Genomic DNA, 17,231 nt, shown 5'->3' with positions numbered 1-17,231 from the left:
GAATTTTTGGAAAAAAATCAAAATAATAAAACACCCAGGCTAGGGAAGACAAAACTCAAAATACATAACGTTAAGGCAAGTTCGCAGGTCATCTCTAGGAAGACCCAGATTTTTAAGACCCTTCTAAATAGATGCATGGAGTCAGATGGATCATATGATAATATTGATCTGAGGAGCAGTGCAACATAGTAGCTTCTTACTTAACGTTTTTTTTAAAAACTACAAGACTCATAGAAACAAGACAAGTACACCGAGGAGCCTGGTGGACATTAAAAAATATCTGAGACACGCATTGAGTGTCCACAGGAGCTTCACTGACTACCTGTAGCTCAGCATATTGATGATTACAAATAGGGCTTTCTTAAGCAAACTATGATATTAATCAAATGCATGGATTCAGCTCTTGAATGAATTCAAGGGCCCTCTTGGGAGGGTTAGAATTTCAGTTAGTTGATTTGGAGTCTACTATTCATGCGTCTCTTGCTTCTTCTGGGACGTTATTGAGGAAAATACTACCTGAATCTAAGTCATCTATCTGATTAAGTTAGACTGAAAAATAAACGGAACTTTTTAGAGCATGTGCTTTGTAAAAAGTTAATCATATGCAGGTGGTCCTCTCTTACCAACTGTTTGTTCATTTGAACTTACAATGGTGCTTAAAAAAAATAAGTATGACCTCTCCATGAACTTGCAGCCACTGGAGTATCCCTGCAGTCACATGATTCCAATTCGGGCACTTGGTAACTGGTAGCCATAGTCATGTGATCACTATTTGCAACCTTTACAGCTGGCTTCTGGTCAGTAAGAAGCCAGTAGGGAGTCACAAGTCATGGTCATGCGATGTCACACTCGATGTTGGACATTGAGTGTGGTCAAATGATTTTTCACTTTAAGACTGCATTGCTTAGCAATGGAGTGGCTGGTTCCCAATTGTTGTTGCTAAATCAGTCCTTGATACTGCTTTCTCTCTGAGGAATTGCATGAGTTTCCTCTGCATACATTGGTTTTTAAAAATTACATGCATTGCAACAACACGACGTCCGATCTTGGAACTCCAAGATTGCAGTCGATACTTTTGCTGCTGGAAGGTCCTTTTGGACCTAAACTGTCCCGAAGAGACGGTGACAGGGAAGAGTACGTCCTGCTGCTCTCAGGGACACCGCAAAGTACCTGATTGATCCAGGAGAATCTCTTTTTGCTGGTGACAGAAGTGCAGCCATTGAAGCTGGCTGAAGTTGGGACCGCTCTAGAACGGGAGGAAAATGGAAAGAGAAAGTGTTTCCATCTGGTGAGGAAATATTATTATAAAAGGGACTACCCCCCCCCAAAAAAAATTAAAGCTAAATTAAATTTGAAAACAGAAGAGAACAAGCAGTGAAATTAAGCTACATTAGACAGTGTCCTGTCTACATTATCCTTTTTAAAAAATTTCTTTTACGGATGGAACTTTTGCAAATGTTTCCTGTTCTTTAAATTGAACGGATTAGTTTTTCTTCTACTTTTTTTTAATACCTATGGATTAAAATCTTTTTCCTTATTTTTATGATGCTGGATTGGATGGTTTTTTTTTTTCTCCATTTAAGAATTTTGTTTTCTTTAAGCCTGAAATATAAAGAAGATATAAAAGGAATACAAAGAGGGCTGTAATAACAGAGGGAAAGGAAGTAACACTGCCACTTGGAGGCTTGGAAGGCTTGGAAATATTGTCTTTTCTTTTTTCTCTTTGATCATTTGACTTTGCATTTCAAGGTTCTTCAGCTTGTTTATAGAGAGTGATAGTGAGAAGAGCATGGGTTGTTTATACAGGTGCTCTTTGGGAGCTTTATTGGCAGCTGGAGTGGAGTGAAAACAAAGCTTTGTCTTGAAAGATTATAAATGAACTTGCTTTAAATTTAATAAAAAGTTTTGAATGCCAGAGTGGCAGTGTTTACAAGTTGGAAGAATGGCGCAACATGAAAAAGAAACCTTAACATTGCAAAAGATTATGTTTGAAATACAAAAATTATTAGAAGTAACAGAGAAAATTAAGAAGAGATTGGAGAACATAAATCGTAGAACAGTAAAATTTGATGGAAAAATTGAGGATGTTCATCAAATGAAGAAAGTGGAGGTCAGAGTTCTAAAAACTGAAGGAAAAATAAACAAAGAGACAAGAAAATTATTGATACTGACAGTGAACTGAGTGTGGTTGGAAATGGAAAGAGTGGAATGTGGAAAGGGGAGATAGATGGATTGGAGCTCTACCCCAGATTTCAAAGTATAGATGAAGAAAAGAGAGAAGAATTGATGGAACTAAGGAGAGAAATTTTGTCAGAAGCACTAGTGATAACCAAAGATAAGCTGATCGAAGAAGCAGATGGAGGGTTTCGAGCTTATACAAGATATGCAATAAGCAATAAGTTGCGAAGAGAAGTCCATACAAAACTTTCTAAGGAAACAACCAGAATACTAATGCTAGAAATGGCAAGAGACATGAAACTGCACTATTACTGGAAAGACACAGGTTGATGTAATGAAAACTTATAATAAAAAATTAAGTCAAATTTAATTAAATTTAGAGCATTATGTATAAAATGAAGTGATAATGGATACAGTTAAATGATTGATAATGATAATAATGCATATAAATGTATTGGTTTGATAAGAGGAAATTTGATATAAATTGCAAATGGTGACTACGAAAGGAGGTTTAGAAACTCTGTTATTAAATATAACCATTTTTTATTTAGAACATGTTATAAAGATGTAATGTTACTGGATGATACTGGGAAGAGCTAATGGAATGCCACTATGTGGTTTTGCTTTAAATCTGGAATATTTTATATAAAAGGATGCAAAAACAATTATAGTCAAATGAAGGTTGAGGTATGATAATAATATATATAAATATATTTGATTTAAAATATATGATTTGATATGAATTGTAGGTGATGGGATGCACGGAAGTTTTTGTAACCAATCAACACACTGTCTACAATTTGTAATGAGAGATGGTTTTGTGTTTTGTGTGTGTGTGTTTTGTCTGTTTGTGTTTATTCAAAAATAAAAAAATCTTTATTAAAAATTTATATGCATTTTTCCTCTTATTTATTGGACTTTGGTATTAATATTTCCTTAATTTGGCTCAGTAGCTAAGACCCTGAGCTTGTCGATCAGAATGATTGGCAGTTCAGCAGTTCGAATCCCTATTGCTGCATAATGGACTGAGTTCCCGTTATTTGTTCCAGTTTCTGCCAACCTAACAGTTCAAAAGCACGTAAAAGAATGCAAGTAGAAAAATAGGGACCACCTTTGGTGGGAAGGTAACAGCGTTCCATGCACTTTCGGCATTTAGTCATGGCCACATGATGACGGAGACATCTTCAGACAGCGCTGGTTCTTTGGCTTTGAAACAGAGAAGAGCACCATCACCTAGAATCGGAAACGACTAGCACATATGTGTGAGGGGAACCTTTACCTTAATTTTTAAGGGAATTTGGAATATTGTAATGCAGACACTTCCACTGAGATGTATGGATTAAGCATGTTCTGAATTTTCATTCTCAGTCCTACCTAAGCTTGCAAGATCTACATAGTCTTTTTATTAGAGCCCGCAGACCAGAAGGCTAGAGTATCTACCGTGTACAAAAACACAAACTTTTAAAATTATATAACTTTGCATGTTTGCTAATAAATAATTAGATATGCATGGATCATGCAGTTCTGCAACATTTAGGCATGGATCCAGAGACCAGCATTTTACAAATTTTATTTTTTGTGAGTCACTGTCTTAATACAATGAAAGCTTTTTTCCTGGCTTAATGACTGTTAAGAATTAAAGAAGTATGGACAATATTGGGAATTTGAACGTGAGAAAAAAGCAAAACACTCCCCCTCACCATGTTTTGTAGTTTCTTGTATCTAGAAAAACACAATGCAATATAAGCAGATATTTTACACAGTGCTACTTTCTTGGTCCAAGAAACATGCTTCCCTGCCTAATCATTATTTGCTTCTGATTATTCTGCTTTTTGTAGGTTTTCACTTTTTAACGAAATACCACCCCCCCTCAGTATTTTTACTATGAGACGGTTCTCACTGCATGTTCAGAATAGGATTAGGATTTTAAAAATTTACAGCTTTGTAGTCCTGTATTATTTTGTGCTTAAATTTAATCAGAGGAAAGAAATTCATGGCAGATATAAGAAGGCAGATGGTTTGGAATCCTAGATCATCCTAGAGTAAAAGTGAACTGTGCCAATTTATTAAAATCCAGACCATCTCTTTAAAAAATCCTTGAACTTTAGACAATGGAAATTAAGATGATTGGTAGATGGAGGTTTCTTGCCCTGGATATAAACAAGCTGTTCTTCAAAAGGGTCAGTGTATAGTTCTGGATACATACTTGTCTTTCCTTATACTTCATCTACAAGGGACAATGAATGTCAGCTGTTAAAAAGGTACCTTTATATACAGAATATGCTGCTTAAGATAGACACAATGAATAGTAGCTTGATTTCTCCAGGCTCTTGACATTTTATTCCTATTTTAGATGATACAGAACTTTCAAGATGAATCATGTTTTGTGTTGGACACAATGAAAGGTACGCATTTATTCAGTGCACAGTAATGCATGTTACTCTGTTCTTTATTTTTTCTGAAAAACCTACAAATCCTAACACCACCCCCACTCCATAAACCCAAACCAAATCTGCATGGAGGTTAATATACTATGTGTAAAGTTTCTGTCTTTCAGATGGAAGATGGGTGAGGAACAATAATGGGATTCTACTCCTGTTCATCCGTAGTCTGATGTTGTGCTTTCTTTACAGCTGAAACCAATGATAGCTACCACATCATCTTAAAATAGATGAAGACTTGACCTTCTTGCATCTGCTCTGCATATACAGCTTCATTATAAGTTTTGGCAACTGGACACCAGCAGAGACCCATCGTGCTACCACAACATGTTGTCACCTGTTAGGCAAACAATGTGGAATTTACCACTACTGGCTTGTAGTAGATACCAGTCATAAGCACAGAACTGCTTATTTGTAGTTCAGTAATATTACTACACTTGTTTGCTAATTAAAACTGCCAGACTATCCAGTGATGGAACTTTGTAATTATATGTAATGGAAAGAGGGCTGGGTGAGGCTGTCTGCAGACAACAACCCTGGGACTTCAATAGACGAAACGTTGTAATGGATATCTGGGCACCCTAGGAATTGTGCATCTCTTCTAGGGAAACTCTTGAAGGCCTATATGACTCAGTTGATAATGACAAGCCTATTTTTAGCAAATTCTGGATTGAAAAAACTGTTCCTGTTCTGACTTTTTCAGCACTTGTTTGAGATAAAGATCTGTGTATCAAAAGGTGCTCATATACATAAGTATGTGAATGATTTCTCGTACTAGTACAAATTTAGGAGAAAGCCGTGAGTTCATGAACTCTACCTATTTGGGGTTTCACCTAACACACCTGTTAAAGAGGATTCAGAGGCAAAAAAGAGAGAGAAAAGAAATTATGAACTAAATATCCAGGGCTATCTACTGTTTACGTAAAGAACACAACTCCAGGGAAGAGAAAAAAGACTTTGTTAGAAAGCAACAAAGCATTGGAAGGATTTATTTGAGATTATGTTGAACTGATACAGACTTTGGAATGAAATCCTACAGGAATTCACTGTCCAAGAATAGGCTCATACAGCAAGAATTTTATAATGACTTTTGAAAACACTCAGTGGTAACAAAGTCCCTGAGTGTTTGTTTCCACGGCAGCAACCAGTCTCTTACTAAAAGGTCTCCACGTTTTGGAATGAATGCATTTTTTGAGTCTTGCAGGGAAAGAAGGGGAAACGATTTTAACTACAGGAAATAATGTCCTCAAATTAGATGTGGCCAGCAAGTCTAATGAACAAAGCCAGATTCTCCGTAACCTTTTCAGTCCCCCTAGCAAAATGAAAAATCTCTGCATGCTGTAAGTTTCACATACCAGAGTGTAATATGCTCTTGCATAAGCTAGGTTCTCTTCATAGAGTAGACAAGAGGCCAGGAAGCTGATATAGGCCGACATTAATCTAAGGCTGAGAGTTTGAGAAAAGGGCTTTCATTTTTATTAAATGGAAACCAAGTTATCTGTTTCCTAGTGATATCAGATTATTTGAGAAGTTTTTCATTTTAAACAAGTTTCATAAGAAAAGAGAAATACACTTTGAAAAGAGATCTGTAGCTTTATCGTTTTTAAGTAGAATTTGAGAGTTCATACCTGATGCATTGATTTAAAAAAAAATACCAGCTTTTTCAGATTGCCCGTGAGCTCTTATTTATAATACGGCGCACTCCCTGTTCCATCTCCCAGGATGACCACCAACCTAAATTAGGTTGTTGTTTGCTTTAACTCTGTAACAGATACTCATGTGATCTGTCAGGATGCTTGAGAAGACTGGATATAGTATACAGCTAAATTAATGGTGACCTATAGATTTTCATTATCCCTAATGGATTGTGTGTATAGGCATAGTGATAGCAGAGTTAACAGTTGATTGATAGAGTCCCCTGATCAGTTGTTAAGGATATGCCTTGCACTGTGACAAGGCTGGTAGTATTCCTAGTTGTATGGTATGTGTTTATAAGACAGCAACCTGGTTTTGTGATTTGAGTACAGTAAAATGTTGCTTATTAGAATACAAGCAAACCTGGTCACTTACCGTCCCTTCTTTTCTCCATTGTGTATCCACCTTCAGAAGAAATAGCTTTGCATCTTAAGCCAAAGTTTCCCACTTCAGACCTCATAGGAAACTGTGTCTCAACCCTTTTTATACCAAGCTGTAAAACTAGAATCAAATTGACATGATTTTTAAACTGGCTATCACCCTTCATACTCAGTCTGTCAAACAGTACATACACTCCATAAATGACAGCTTGTTTTTTCTTCCTTTCTCAAACCTGTGTTGAATCACTTGGGGATATTATATTTTTCTTTTTGTCCTAAGAGCATGTATGAGAGTGTTTGCCATTCATCCTGGAACTGTAATGATTTGTCATGTGTTTTTGTTTTTGGTAAACCACTGAATGAAACGATGAGCTATAAAACATGGCTGTGGAATTCTTTATTTTTAATTTGGTTGTGGAACCTTTTATTGAAATTGTGGATAGTAATTGTAGACTAATAAAAAAGAAGAAGCTGCACAATAGACTGAATGACATTTCATCTAAGTGCCCTATTGGGGGAAAATAGTGAGATTGTGTATGAGAATGAGACCTAGTGTAGTGCTGGGAAACCATGTATATTAGTCCTCACTTAGGCATTGAAATGGGCTGCCTGACCAATCATTCTCTCTTAGTCTTGGATTGGAAAGTCAAAAAACATCTCTCAACCTGCCACTCGTCCAGTATGATGAACTACACTCCATAACCTGAAGTGACTTCATTCAACCTTTCATACGGGGTGGGGGTCGGGTAGTTTAGGGGGGGAAACTTGTATTTTTATTGTTTTCCTATAACCAATACACACATTGAGACAAATATGTCATCTCTGTTTTATACTTTACTTCATTATACTTTTAGTTTCTGGTGTGCAAGAACACGTCCACATCTACTGTGCTTCCATGGCGTGGCACGACAAAACCGCGGTCCACTAAAGTGCGCCCGATTAAAGCGCGTCGCTGACGTCATCAGCAGCGCAACAACAACGACCGCGGAGAAAAAAGGGCACTTTAAAAAGCGCTTTTAAAGCAAGCTGATTCACGTTAAGGTAAGGGTTAGGGTTAGGGTTAGGTTAAGCGTTAGGGGTAGGGGTAGGTTAAGGGTTAGCGTTAGGTTTAGCGTTACGTTAACAGTTAGGTTTAGGGTTAGGTTAAGGGTTAGGTTTAGGGTTAGGTTTGGGGGGGTTAGGTTTAGGTTTATGCGTTAATTTTAGCTTTACCGCTCACAGCGTGCTTTTTTCGTCGCACTGTGATGACGTCAGGTACGCGGTTTCGTCGAGCACGCTTTAGTCGACCGCGGTTTTGTGGTAGAACCCTTCCATGGTCATGGTATTATATACCCATATTCAACTGGGATTGTTCATTCCTCACATAAATAAATACAGGCAGTCATTCCCAGTACCTTTCAACACCAAACACTTTTCTTTAAAAAAAAAGTGGCTAAAGGACGAAGAGTTCCATTTTCCTTTTTTGTTGCTGTTTTGCCAGACGCTTAGTAAATAAATAACCCAGTTTGCTTGCCTAGTTAGCAACCCAGCTGCTTGTTAATACCCTTCAGAGTCACCGCTTTGCTGATCCATCAGATTTTTTGGAAGTTACATTAACGTGGGTGGAACATTAACTGTCAAGTACAAAGCAGATGCAAAGTCAAAAATTCCTTTCTTCAGAAAAAGATTTTTTCTCATATTTTCATCTACTTCAAAATAAATCAGAGCAACTGGGCATAGTTTTCTTTGCAAATGTGTTCTGAACACTATTTTCTTGACAGGCACAGAAACTATCCTTTGATCCAGGACTGTAGGAAAGGTGGAGAGGAGCTGTCCACATTAGCAAACTTGTACAGAATAGTTACGTAGTAGCAGAAGAAAGAAACTTTTCTTCAGGGTTTTAAGGGGAGGAGGGTGAGAACCTTGAATCCTCTTGAGGGCCCCTAGAGCCTCAAGATTGCATCATGAATCTTCGGTGACCAAATGGCAATTTTCTGCATCTTAATTTTGGAGCAGATTTTTAAGAGTAGAGATGGAAATGTAAGCATTATTGAGACAAACTCTTCCCAAATCCAAAATAAATGGAAAAATAACCTGAAAGGGTTGGTCTTCCCCTGCCTTTTCCAGAAGGTAGGATTGTAGCTACTGAGTGACCAGACATTGCTCTCTGTCTATTAAGCCAGTGAAAGAATTATATACCAGTTTAGCATTTCTAAATTTTGGTTACGATTTAATACATTCCAGAATTAAGTGTCTTTGACTTCAATAGACACTATATTCAAGCTCCAGAGTACACTTTGGAATCAAAATTCAAGAACTGCACAGTTCTGATATTTAGTTTTTTACTGGTTCATTTCACTTTTATCCCCAGAGTACTCTTAGATTTCTTTAATGTTGTTTTTGGCTACAAGCTTAATTAAGCTGTTTAGAAATTAGAGATAAGGTAACTGTCAGGTATTTAAACTACTGTGTTTTCTGAAGGATAAAGCTTTTGTGTGCAATGGTTAGAAACATAAAGGTTTACCTAAACCATTGGAACAGTTGAAATCCATCCTGTATAGTGATGAAAAGAAAAGCGAGGAAAAACAAACAGAGCAAACATGTTCTGTACCAGTTGAATTTTGTGATAAACATTCTGTATTTCATTTTCAAAACGCACAACTGATCTTAAGTATCTTTTCATATAACTGGATGCTTCATTTTGGATGTATAATGGTTTTAGCAAGGCAAATGCAATTCTAGTAAGTTTAGCAGGAACCTTTTTTTTCATGATTGATTTAAAAAACATTTTTAACATGGAAGACATTTTGTTCAAGAGAGTACTTGAGGTAGAAATACAGACCAGCTGTTGCAAAATTAAACGCAAGTGATACAAGGGCCAGCATGTTCATCTCTAACATGAAAATAACCCCTGCAGCATTTGTGGAAATAGCTTTTTAACTGTAGTAAATAACTATGGCCCAGAATGTGTTTGTCATTGTGAAAACATTCTGAATTAAAAATATAGATGAGACCAGCAGGAGCTCTGCCTATTAGGAGACAATGTCTGGATAGTCATTATATTATGTTTGTGCTCCGTGAATGAGCAATTGTAGGAGGCTGAAGAAAATATCTACACTTTAAAATCTTAGCAACATCACAAGAGGTCACCGCCAGGGATAGTTGAGCCACACATGCATTACTTTATAGTGCAGGTGTAGGCCTAAAATGTTTTGCTGAATTGCCAAAAAAGATGCTATAATTTTTCTTCTATTGTAAAACATGTACTAGGACTACTGACAAAAAGTACTGATTTGTTAATAGTTGTGAGTTTCAGTCAAAAATAAGAGATTTGTGTCAGATGTCAATGTGCATCATACTGGTAGCAGGTAATTAGTTAATATAAAGCAGTCTTTCCCATGGCTATTTAGCCATGCTGATTTGAAGTGAGCAGAATTGTATTCTGGCATCTCTGGAAAGCATAGATGAGGGGAGGATGGTATATAGTAATTGGTAATTGAGAACTCTAGAGTTTGACCCTAGCTTATAGTCAAAATCTGTGTTTTTAAAAACATTAAGCATCCTAACTATAGACTCTGCATATTGCTGCTTCTAGACTTTCTGAAAGTTAATTTCTGACTGTTTTTTTCCAGAGAGTTTCTTAATGTATCCATAACCAAACTCTTGGGCTGGATCAAATTAATTTTACCTATTAGTTACAAAAATTATGCTGAGAATGTTGACAACAATAAATAGTGATATGAACCAAATCCTACTGTGGAGGATTTGCTTTGGTTCCCTTTTCTAAAAAGCTATTTAACAGACACTTTTGCAAGCTCAGAATACCTATATTCTTCCATAATGGTGTTTTATGATACATAATTCTGAAGCTCGTGAGTTTTCCTATTCATTAGTTTATTTTTATGCTCTTGGTTTCATTCTTTTTGTAATTTTCAAATAATTTTGGCCTTCCAAAAGAGCCTGAAGACTTGGCTATGCCAATTTGGGGCCCTGATGTGAGCATGTCATACTGGAGGTGGTTAATGGACTGAGATAAGATCCCACCTTCTCTCCATGTGCATCTTGCTTCCTTCCTTGCCATCTTTGTTAATTCTTAAATCAATTTTAGTGTTAATCTTTGTTTTAATGTTTTTATCCTGTTGTTTTCATTGGTTCTAAGCCACCCAGAATTGCCTCTAGGTGAAACGGGTGGCATATAAATTTAATAGATAAGATAAATATAAAAGGGACATGATTTTAAAAAGAAAAAAGAAAACAGACTATAGCTTACTTTGTCATAGTCTAAGCTATTTAATACTAAGCCATTATTAACATACGGTGAATATGACATTTAATATCTTATGTCACATTTAAGTACTTATGCACATTTTTGGATGGCATTAATTTTACCCTACACTCTGGTAATATACAAAAGGGTTGGTTACAAAGTAAAAGCAATTTGTGAATCAGATTATTAAATCCAAAACAGATCTTTCCTACCATTCTCCTTCAAGTATCTGTTTTATTAGGTAGGGTTGAATTTTGTACTTGTTCAATTTGCAATAGGCATGTTTCCCCAAATGTATTTTCCTTTCATGCCACTCCATCCAGTGGTGAGCAAAAGTGTTGCAGTATTTAAGATCTGGTCACTGACTGCATACAATGAAAATGCAATATTCTTACATCTAATGTTGAGACTAACTTTGAAGAGAGTGGAAGGAACAATCAAAATTGAAAAACGGAACTACGCAGTAATATTAAATGTTTATTCCCCAACTTTCTTCTATCCTGGAATCTAAGGGAATAACCATATGGTATACTTTCACTTAGAATTTAAGAGAATCCATATCTATAATCTCAACCTGAAGACTGTATTTTCTGTAAATGCTTAATCAGTGTTTTTTTTAAAAAATGTAATGGGACTTGAGCGTCAGTGACTGGATTCACATGTTCTGCTAAGCCATAATGATAATGCAGTTCTTGACCTTGGCTTCTTATAAATCCATCTATGATTTATGGGCTAGTGTTCTGTGAAATCAGGCCAACAGTGTAATCAGTGCTTAACAGCACAAAATTTGGTTCATTGAAATGTGTAAATAGAAACTATTTAAACGACTGTAACTTTGTCATCACCCAAGTTTCATGGTCTTGTTGCAATGAATGACTCGTGCACTAAAACGGATATGGGTGGCATTTGTGGGGCATTGCCCACTACCTTAATGTTGGATTTTAGCATCATCCAATCAAAGTGATGTTTATTATTCATACATCAGGGATCATCTTGTAGGGCAGAAGATATCCTGAAAACTAGGCAGAAAGTGATGCCTTGGGATAAGAGTGGGCTCTGATATTTTAAGATAAGTATAGCTTATTTTCAATTGACTTTGGCCTTGAGGTTAATTCCTAAATGACAGACTTCATGGTTCAATACAGCCTTCTGATTTTTTGATTAATTTGGGGAACATATTGGAAGTCTAGAACTTTGCATATTTTAACAATCCATGTGCCTGAGATTATTAAAGTATATATTATCTCATCTAGTTTTATAAAAAACCTGATCTCTCTCTCTTTCTCTGTCTCTCTCACACACAATTTTTGTGTAGGTTTATGCATATGGTATCTACATTTTACGCTCAGATTCTTATCTGATCCTGTCAAGTCTGATACAGTACTTCTAATTAGTTGCAATGTACTGACTGAATCTATTATAACTGAAAATCAAAATCAAGTTAACTAAACTTGTTTTTAAACTAAGACTACAATTACAGCCACATATAATTAGCATAGTGGAGCTATTAAATCCTGAAACAGTCCTGCAAGTTGTTTACTTGGTATAAATTATTCTCATCCGAATCCTATCCAATATTCACGTTTTTATTTTCTGTTTTTGTTTTGTTAGTAAAAAAGGAAAGTGGCCCACAAGCTCTGCAGATGTGTCACAACTGCAGAGTGTCATAAAATAGCACTCTCCACACACCCACAAACATCCCATCAGTTATGGAAAAAGTGCTCCTCCACTATCTTGGAATACAAGATTATCTGGTTTTTAAAATTAGAGTCACTCAGAATAAGGTGGCAACTTGAACTTACAGACTGGTAACATCTCCGGATTTTTTTCTTATCACCAGGCGCGCGTGCGTGTATGTTCTGTGTGTGTTTGTGTGTGTTTAAAGGAATACTTTTAGCGAACACAGGCAGGTTGCATTCTGGAACCTAATTTTAGCAAGCGCTGGAAGAAGCCGATGGGTTCCATTTCCCATGGTTCCAAGCGTTACGTGGTTCTTTTCATCCTCACCTCAGATGCCGCCGTTACCTGGACAAACTGTCAAACACGCTCCCGCCCCCACGTTCTATTGCGCAAGCACCGCCCTTCTTGAGTGCGACTACGTTTCCCATGCTGCCGCGCGAGTGCAGCGCGTCGCGTACGGGCGGGCGGGAGAGGCGGGGCGCGCTGTGTCACGTGCTCTCCTCGTTATAAAAGGCGACGCTGCACCGGCAGTCCTATTGTTATCACCGACGAAGTTGGGGGCTGGTGGTCTGCCCGCTCTGGGCCGCCGCCGCCGCTTGCCAGAGCCGCCCGCTACCGCCCTTTGCTGCCTATTTCCCACTCCCTCCCCTCCGAAGGCACGGAGCTGCTACCTCTGCATCATCCCCTCTTTAGGGGATCTTGGGCTTCGCCCTGCAGCCCCGGCCTGTGTAGAGGGAAGGGAGGAGGGACCGGCGGGCGGGAGGAACCCCTACCCGGTGAGTGGCTGGATTCAGCTGTGCTGGCTGGCTGGCGTGAAGAGGAGGGCGTGCCTTGCGAGGGGCCGGGCTACTCGGGGTCTTTTCGCGGTTGAGAAGAAGCGGGCAGGAGACCCTTCCCCGAGAAAAAAAAACCTGAAGGGGTGGGGGATTTCCTCGGTGGGGGTGATTCTGGCCGCCCTGGGGTGGCCCCTTCCTTGGAAGGCTGGGCGATGCTTCCCTGGAAGGAGAGAGGAGAAGCGCCCTCTCGTTCAGGCAAGGATGGGTTTTGAGGAGGGGGCGAGGGGAGGGGAAACGTGCCTCACCCTTTTACGTTTCAGGATGGAAGGAGACGGACTTCCCTTTGGCGTTTGCATTTGAATCCCTTTGGCCAGGCTTTGAGGTCTTGTTTTGTCGCAGATTCCGGGATCGAACACGGTGTGTCTCTAGGGTGATTTCGGAGCTGGTAGCCCTCCTCTCTTAAGCCTGATCGGAGGGCTTCTGTGTGTCTCCACGCTGGAGAGAGAGAGAGAGAGAGAAGGGCTTTTGGTACCGCCTGTCAACTGGAGTTGAGGGTTTGCCTAAATGGGAGGTTGCAGTTAACCTCAATAGGAATTCCCTCCCTCCCTTGACGTTTAAAGTGTGTAGCTACCTGAAGGTGAGGTCAGTAATTATCTCTTGCTGCGATTATTAAAATCGAGGGCTTGGTTAGGGGAGAGGAGAGGGATATTTTTCAAAGTGTCACTCCTACTTTGTGCAAATAATCTAGATGTGGAACTGAAGTGGGGTGGGTGCAGGAGAAAGGTTCATCACTGTCAAACCATTCACTAAGGCTGCATTACTATTAACCACCTCATCGTTCCTATCATCCATCTTCTCCCACTTATGACTGCAGGACTGTAACTTTGTTGCTTTTATGATTTATATGTATATATATGATTTATATTGATTGTTTACTGATTGCTCATTTGTACCCTATGACTATCATTAAGTGTTGTACCTTATGATTCTTGACAAATGTATCTTTTCTTTTATGTGCACTGAGAGTATATGAACCAAAGACAAATTTCTTTTGTGTCCAATCACACTTGGCCAACAAAGAATTCTATTCTATTATCTGAGGCTGTATCACTGAGTCAAAAGTATCCCTCCAAAAGCCTATGGATAAATCTATATAGTTGTTTGAGTTTGTGGGAATTGTTGATGTTCTGATTAGGTTTTTATAGATACTTTTGCAAAAGCAGTTTTTTTCCTCCCTGTGTAGGCAAACTATATATTGCCAGTTTTCATTCTTTAGTGTGAAATCAGGGGATTTCACTAAAACAGAGATTCACTAAAACAGATACGTTATGGGTGGCATTTGTGGGGCATTGCCACTACCTTAATTTTGGATTTTAGCATGATCCAGTCAAAGTGATGTTTATTATTCATACATCAGGGATCATCTTGTAGGACAGAAGATATCCTGAAAACTAGGCAGAAAGTGATGCCTTGGGATAAGAGTGGGCTCTAATATTTTAAGATAAGGATAGCTTATTTTCAATTGACTTTGGCCTTGAGGTTAATTCCTAACACTGAGTTTAAGGGAGTCCTAACAAAAATCTAAATACTACTGAAAGCTCTCTTTTTGGAAGATTCTAGAAAATCTTTTGACTAGTACTATTTATGGCTAGGCCTTGGAATTAGAGGGCACGTATATTGTAAGTTAATCATAATAAATATTAAGGTGGTGAATGTTTTATCTTACTAATTTATTAATGCTAAAGAATTTCTCTCTTCATTCTGAAAATATTAAATGAAATATAGAAACCAACCTGAAAAAGGATACCTTAAATAGTAATTGTGTTTGGTAAAATAGGGATTTTTCATATTAAATTGCTAATGTATTGTAAGAGACATTTTATGAAAGATGTGACATAGACTTGGAAATAGGCTGTGTATATATAGTTTCAGAGATTTTCCAAATCAAAGATGATGAGAACAAAAATTCAAAGACACCAACCATAATTTGCTCATTAAAATATTTATATATATAAACCAAATTATAAATGCAGATGCTTAGATAGATATCCAATTTGGCCATAGTATACCTCCAAACTTTATACCTTTTGCAGTAAAGGTTTGACTATTCCTGCATTATGTTACATTTGATAATTTTCAGGAATTGCAAAATTTTCTTCTGAAGCAATTGGAAGCCTAGGAGAATTATTAATGATTTCAGTTTTTATAAGCTAAGAGGAGGAGAATTAGGACTTCACAAGGTTTTAGATTCAAAGAGAAAAATGTGTTTTGGGAGTACACAGGAGCACTGCTACCAAATCAAATGTCTCTTCCTCCTGCGGTATGGAGAGCAGCCATGTGATCCTACGAAAGACTTGGACTTCATCCCTCCTCCATGTGTCTAATGAGACACATTTTAAAAAAATATATTTAAGTCTAAAATCCTGCACCCTAGGAGTCATTCAGTTCAGGATTTTTTTAGGAGCCTGGAACTGATAATTTTTCAAACTGAGTCATAATGTGAAAATCATCAGGAATTTATAACAAGCTATTATGTGGAAATAGAAATAATATCACTGTTAAATGATGTAAAGTTGAAGGAATGATAAGAGAGTTGGAAGATTTAAAGTAAGTTAATACTTCATTCTTCATGCTCATAACCATTGTATGTGGACAACTGTGGGAGAGATTTGTATTTTTGCATAAAGGAAGTTGCTGGACTAGTTTCCCTTGATAATCAACTTTTTAAATGTTTTCATTACTTGAAAATTATTTAACCCAGCTCAAAATTTTGTTTTAAAATTCAGCAGTCAAATCTTAGAAGGAAAAATACAGTTGGTAAGATGTATATTGTGCTTTTTATCTAATTTGATGTATTATGATCATAATTCAAACACAATGGTATTATATAGAGTTATATTTATTTTTATAAATTTGTCATATGTATAACAATAAGAAGGGTTAAATTATTTGTTAAATTGTCCCAGATAAGTAAAGTAAATTCTTTTGTAGTTTGTCCAAAGGTGTAGTCTCTATTGATCAATAGCAGTGATGTCACAATAATAGCTGTTTTAGAATGCTATCTTTCAAGATATTACTAATGTAGGGAGCATCTGTATTATGGTCAGATGTGAATGATACAAAAAAGTTAAATTTCTTTTATTACCAAAAATACAATTATTCATTCATAAGATACATTTCTACTGTGAAAACAAAAGCATAGAACAGACCTTGGGTGGTAAATTTAAACTTTGTTTTTCTTTCAGTTACTATTAAGTGGAGGTCATACATCTTTTTTTTAAAAAGTCAACAAACAAATACTGCATATATTTAAAATATGTACATGAAATTATATAAACCTTCCCCCCCCCCCAAGCATGTCATGGTTGCCTTTCTTTCCCCATGTTATTTTCATTGATAATTTTGTAAATTATGCCCATGGTCACCCAGTAAATCAGTATCTTAAGTTCCAGCCATCCAAAGCCTAGTTGATTCCCTTCCTTAGCTAGCACTTGCTTAAATTTCTAACAAGAACATTGGAGTTTCTCCTTTGATTTCATTGATGGACTCAGCAAAATGGTGATAACAGAAAAATCCAGTGATTGACATCTTGGCTTTTACCTGATAATCTATTGTAGTCTAAATGATTTAGTTTGGTTAAAATGAAAATGTAGCAAATTTAATACAGGAGACTGGTCCTGCTATTCATACATTGTTTCTATATAGACTGATTTTCAGGAGATTGGAACCTGACAAGAAGGGAAGTACATCTGGTTTTGGGGGAAAAACCACCCCTGTGCAAACCTTTCTGTCTGCTTAAGGGGGAATAACTAGGAAATAAATATAATCCACCAAG

General features: G+C 37.3%; 2 protein-coding genes across 4 annotated transcripts in view; both read left to right on the top strand.

The window, feature by feature from the left end:
* Positions 1–7,074, top strand: part of TFCP2 (transcription factor CP2) — a 45,309-nt gene extending 38,235 nt beyond the window's left edge. The window contains exons 15-16 of the mRNA XM_014071601.2: positions 4,532–4,583; positions 4,812–7,074. Coding sequence (XP_013927076.1) covers positions 4,532–4,583; positions 4,812–4,849 — 90 coding nt within the window. The 3' untranslated portion in view covers positions 4,850–7,074. The remainder of the gene's footprint in view (positions 1–4,531; positions 4,584–4,811) is intronic.
* Positions 7,075–13,178: 6,104 nt separating this feature from the next.
* Positions 13,179–17,231, top strand: part of CSRNP2 (cysteine and serine rich nuclear protein 2) — a 44,403-nt gene continuing 40,350 nt past the window's right edge. For all 3 annotated transcript variants that reach the window (XM_087710547.1, XM_087710545.1, XM_087710546.1), the window contains exon 1: positions 13,179–13,396. The gene's annotated coding sequence lies outside the window, so the exon portion shown is untranslated. The remainder of the gene's footprint in view (positions 13,397–17,231) is intronic.

The sequence above is a fragment of the Thamnophis sirtalis genome, unplaced genomic scaffold (genome assembly GCF_051295495.1).
Source record: "Thamnophis sirtalis isolate CommonGarterSnake01/CBP01778 unplaced genomic scaffold, rThaSir2_p1.2 scaffold_3, whole genome shotgun sequence".
Taxonomy (NCBI): Eukaryota; Metazoa; Chordata; class Lepidosauria; order Squamata; family Natricidae; genus Thamnophis; species Thamnophis sirtalis.
The sequence above is the reverse complement of the archived record's forward strand: the minus strand, read 5'-3'. Positions and strand labels throughout refer to the sequence as shown.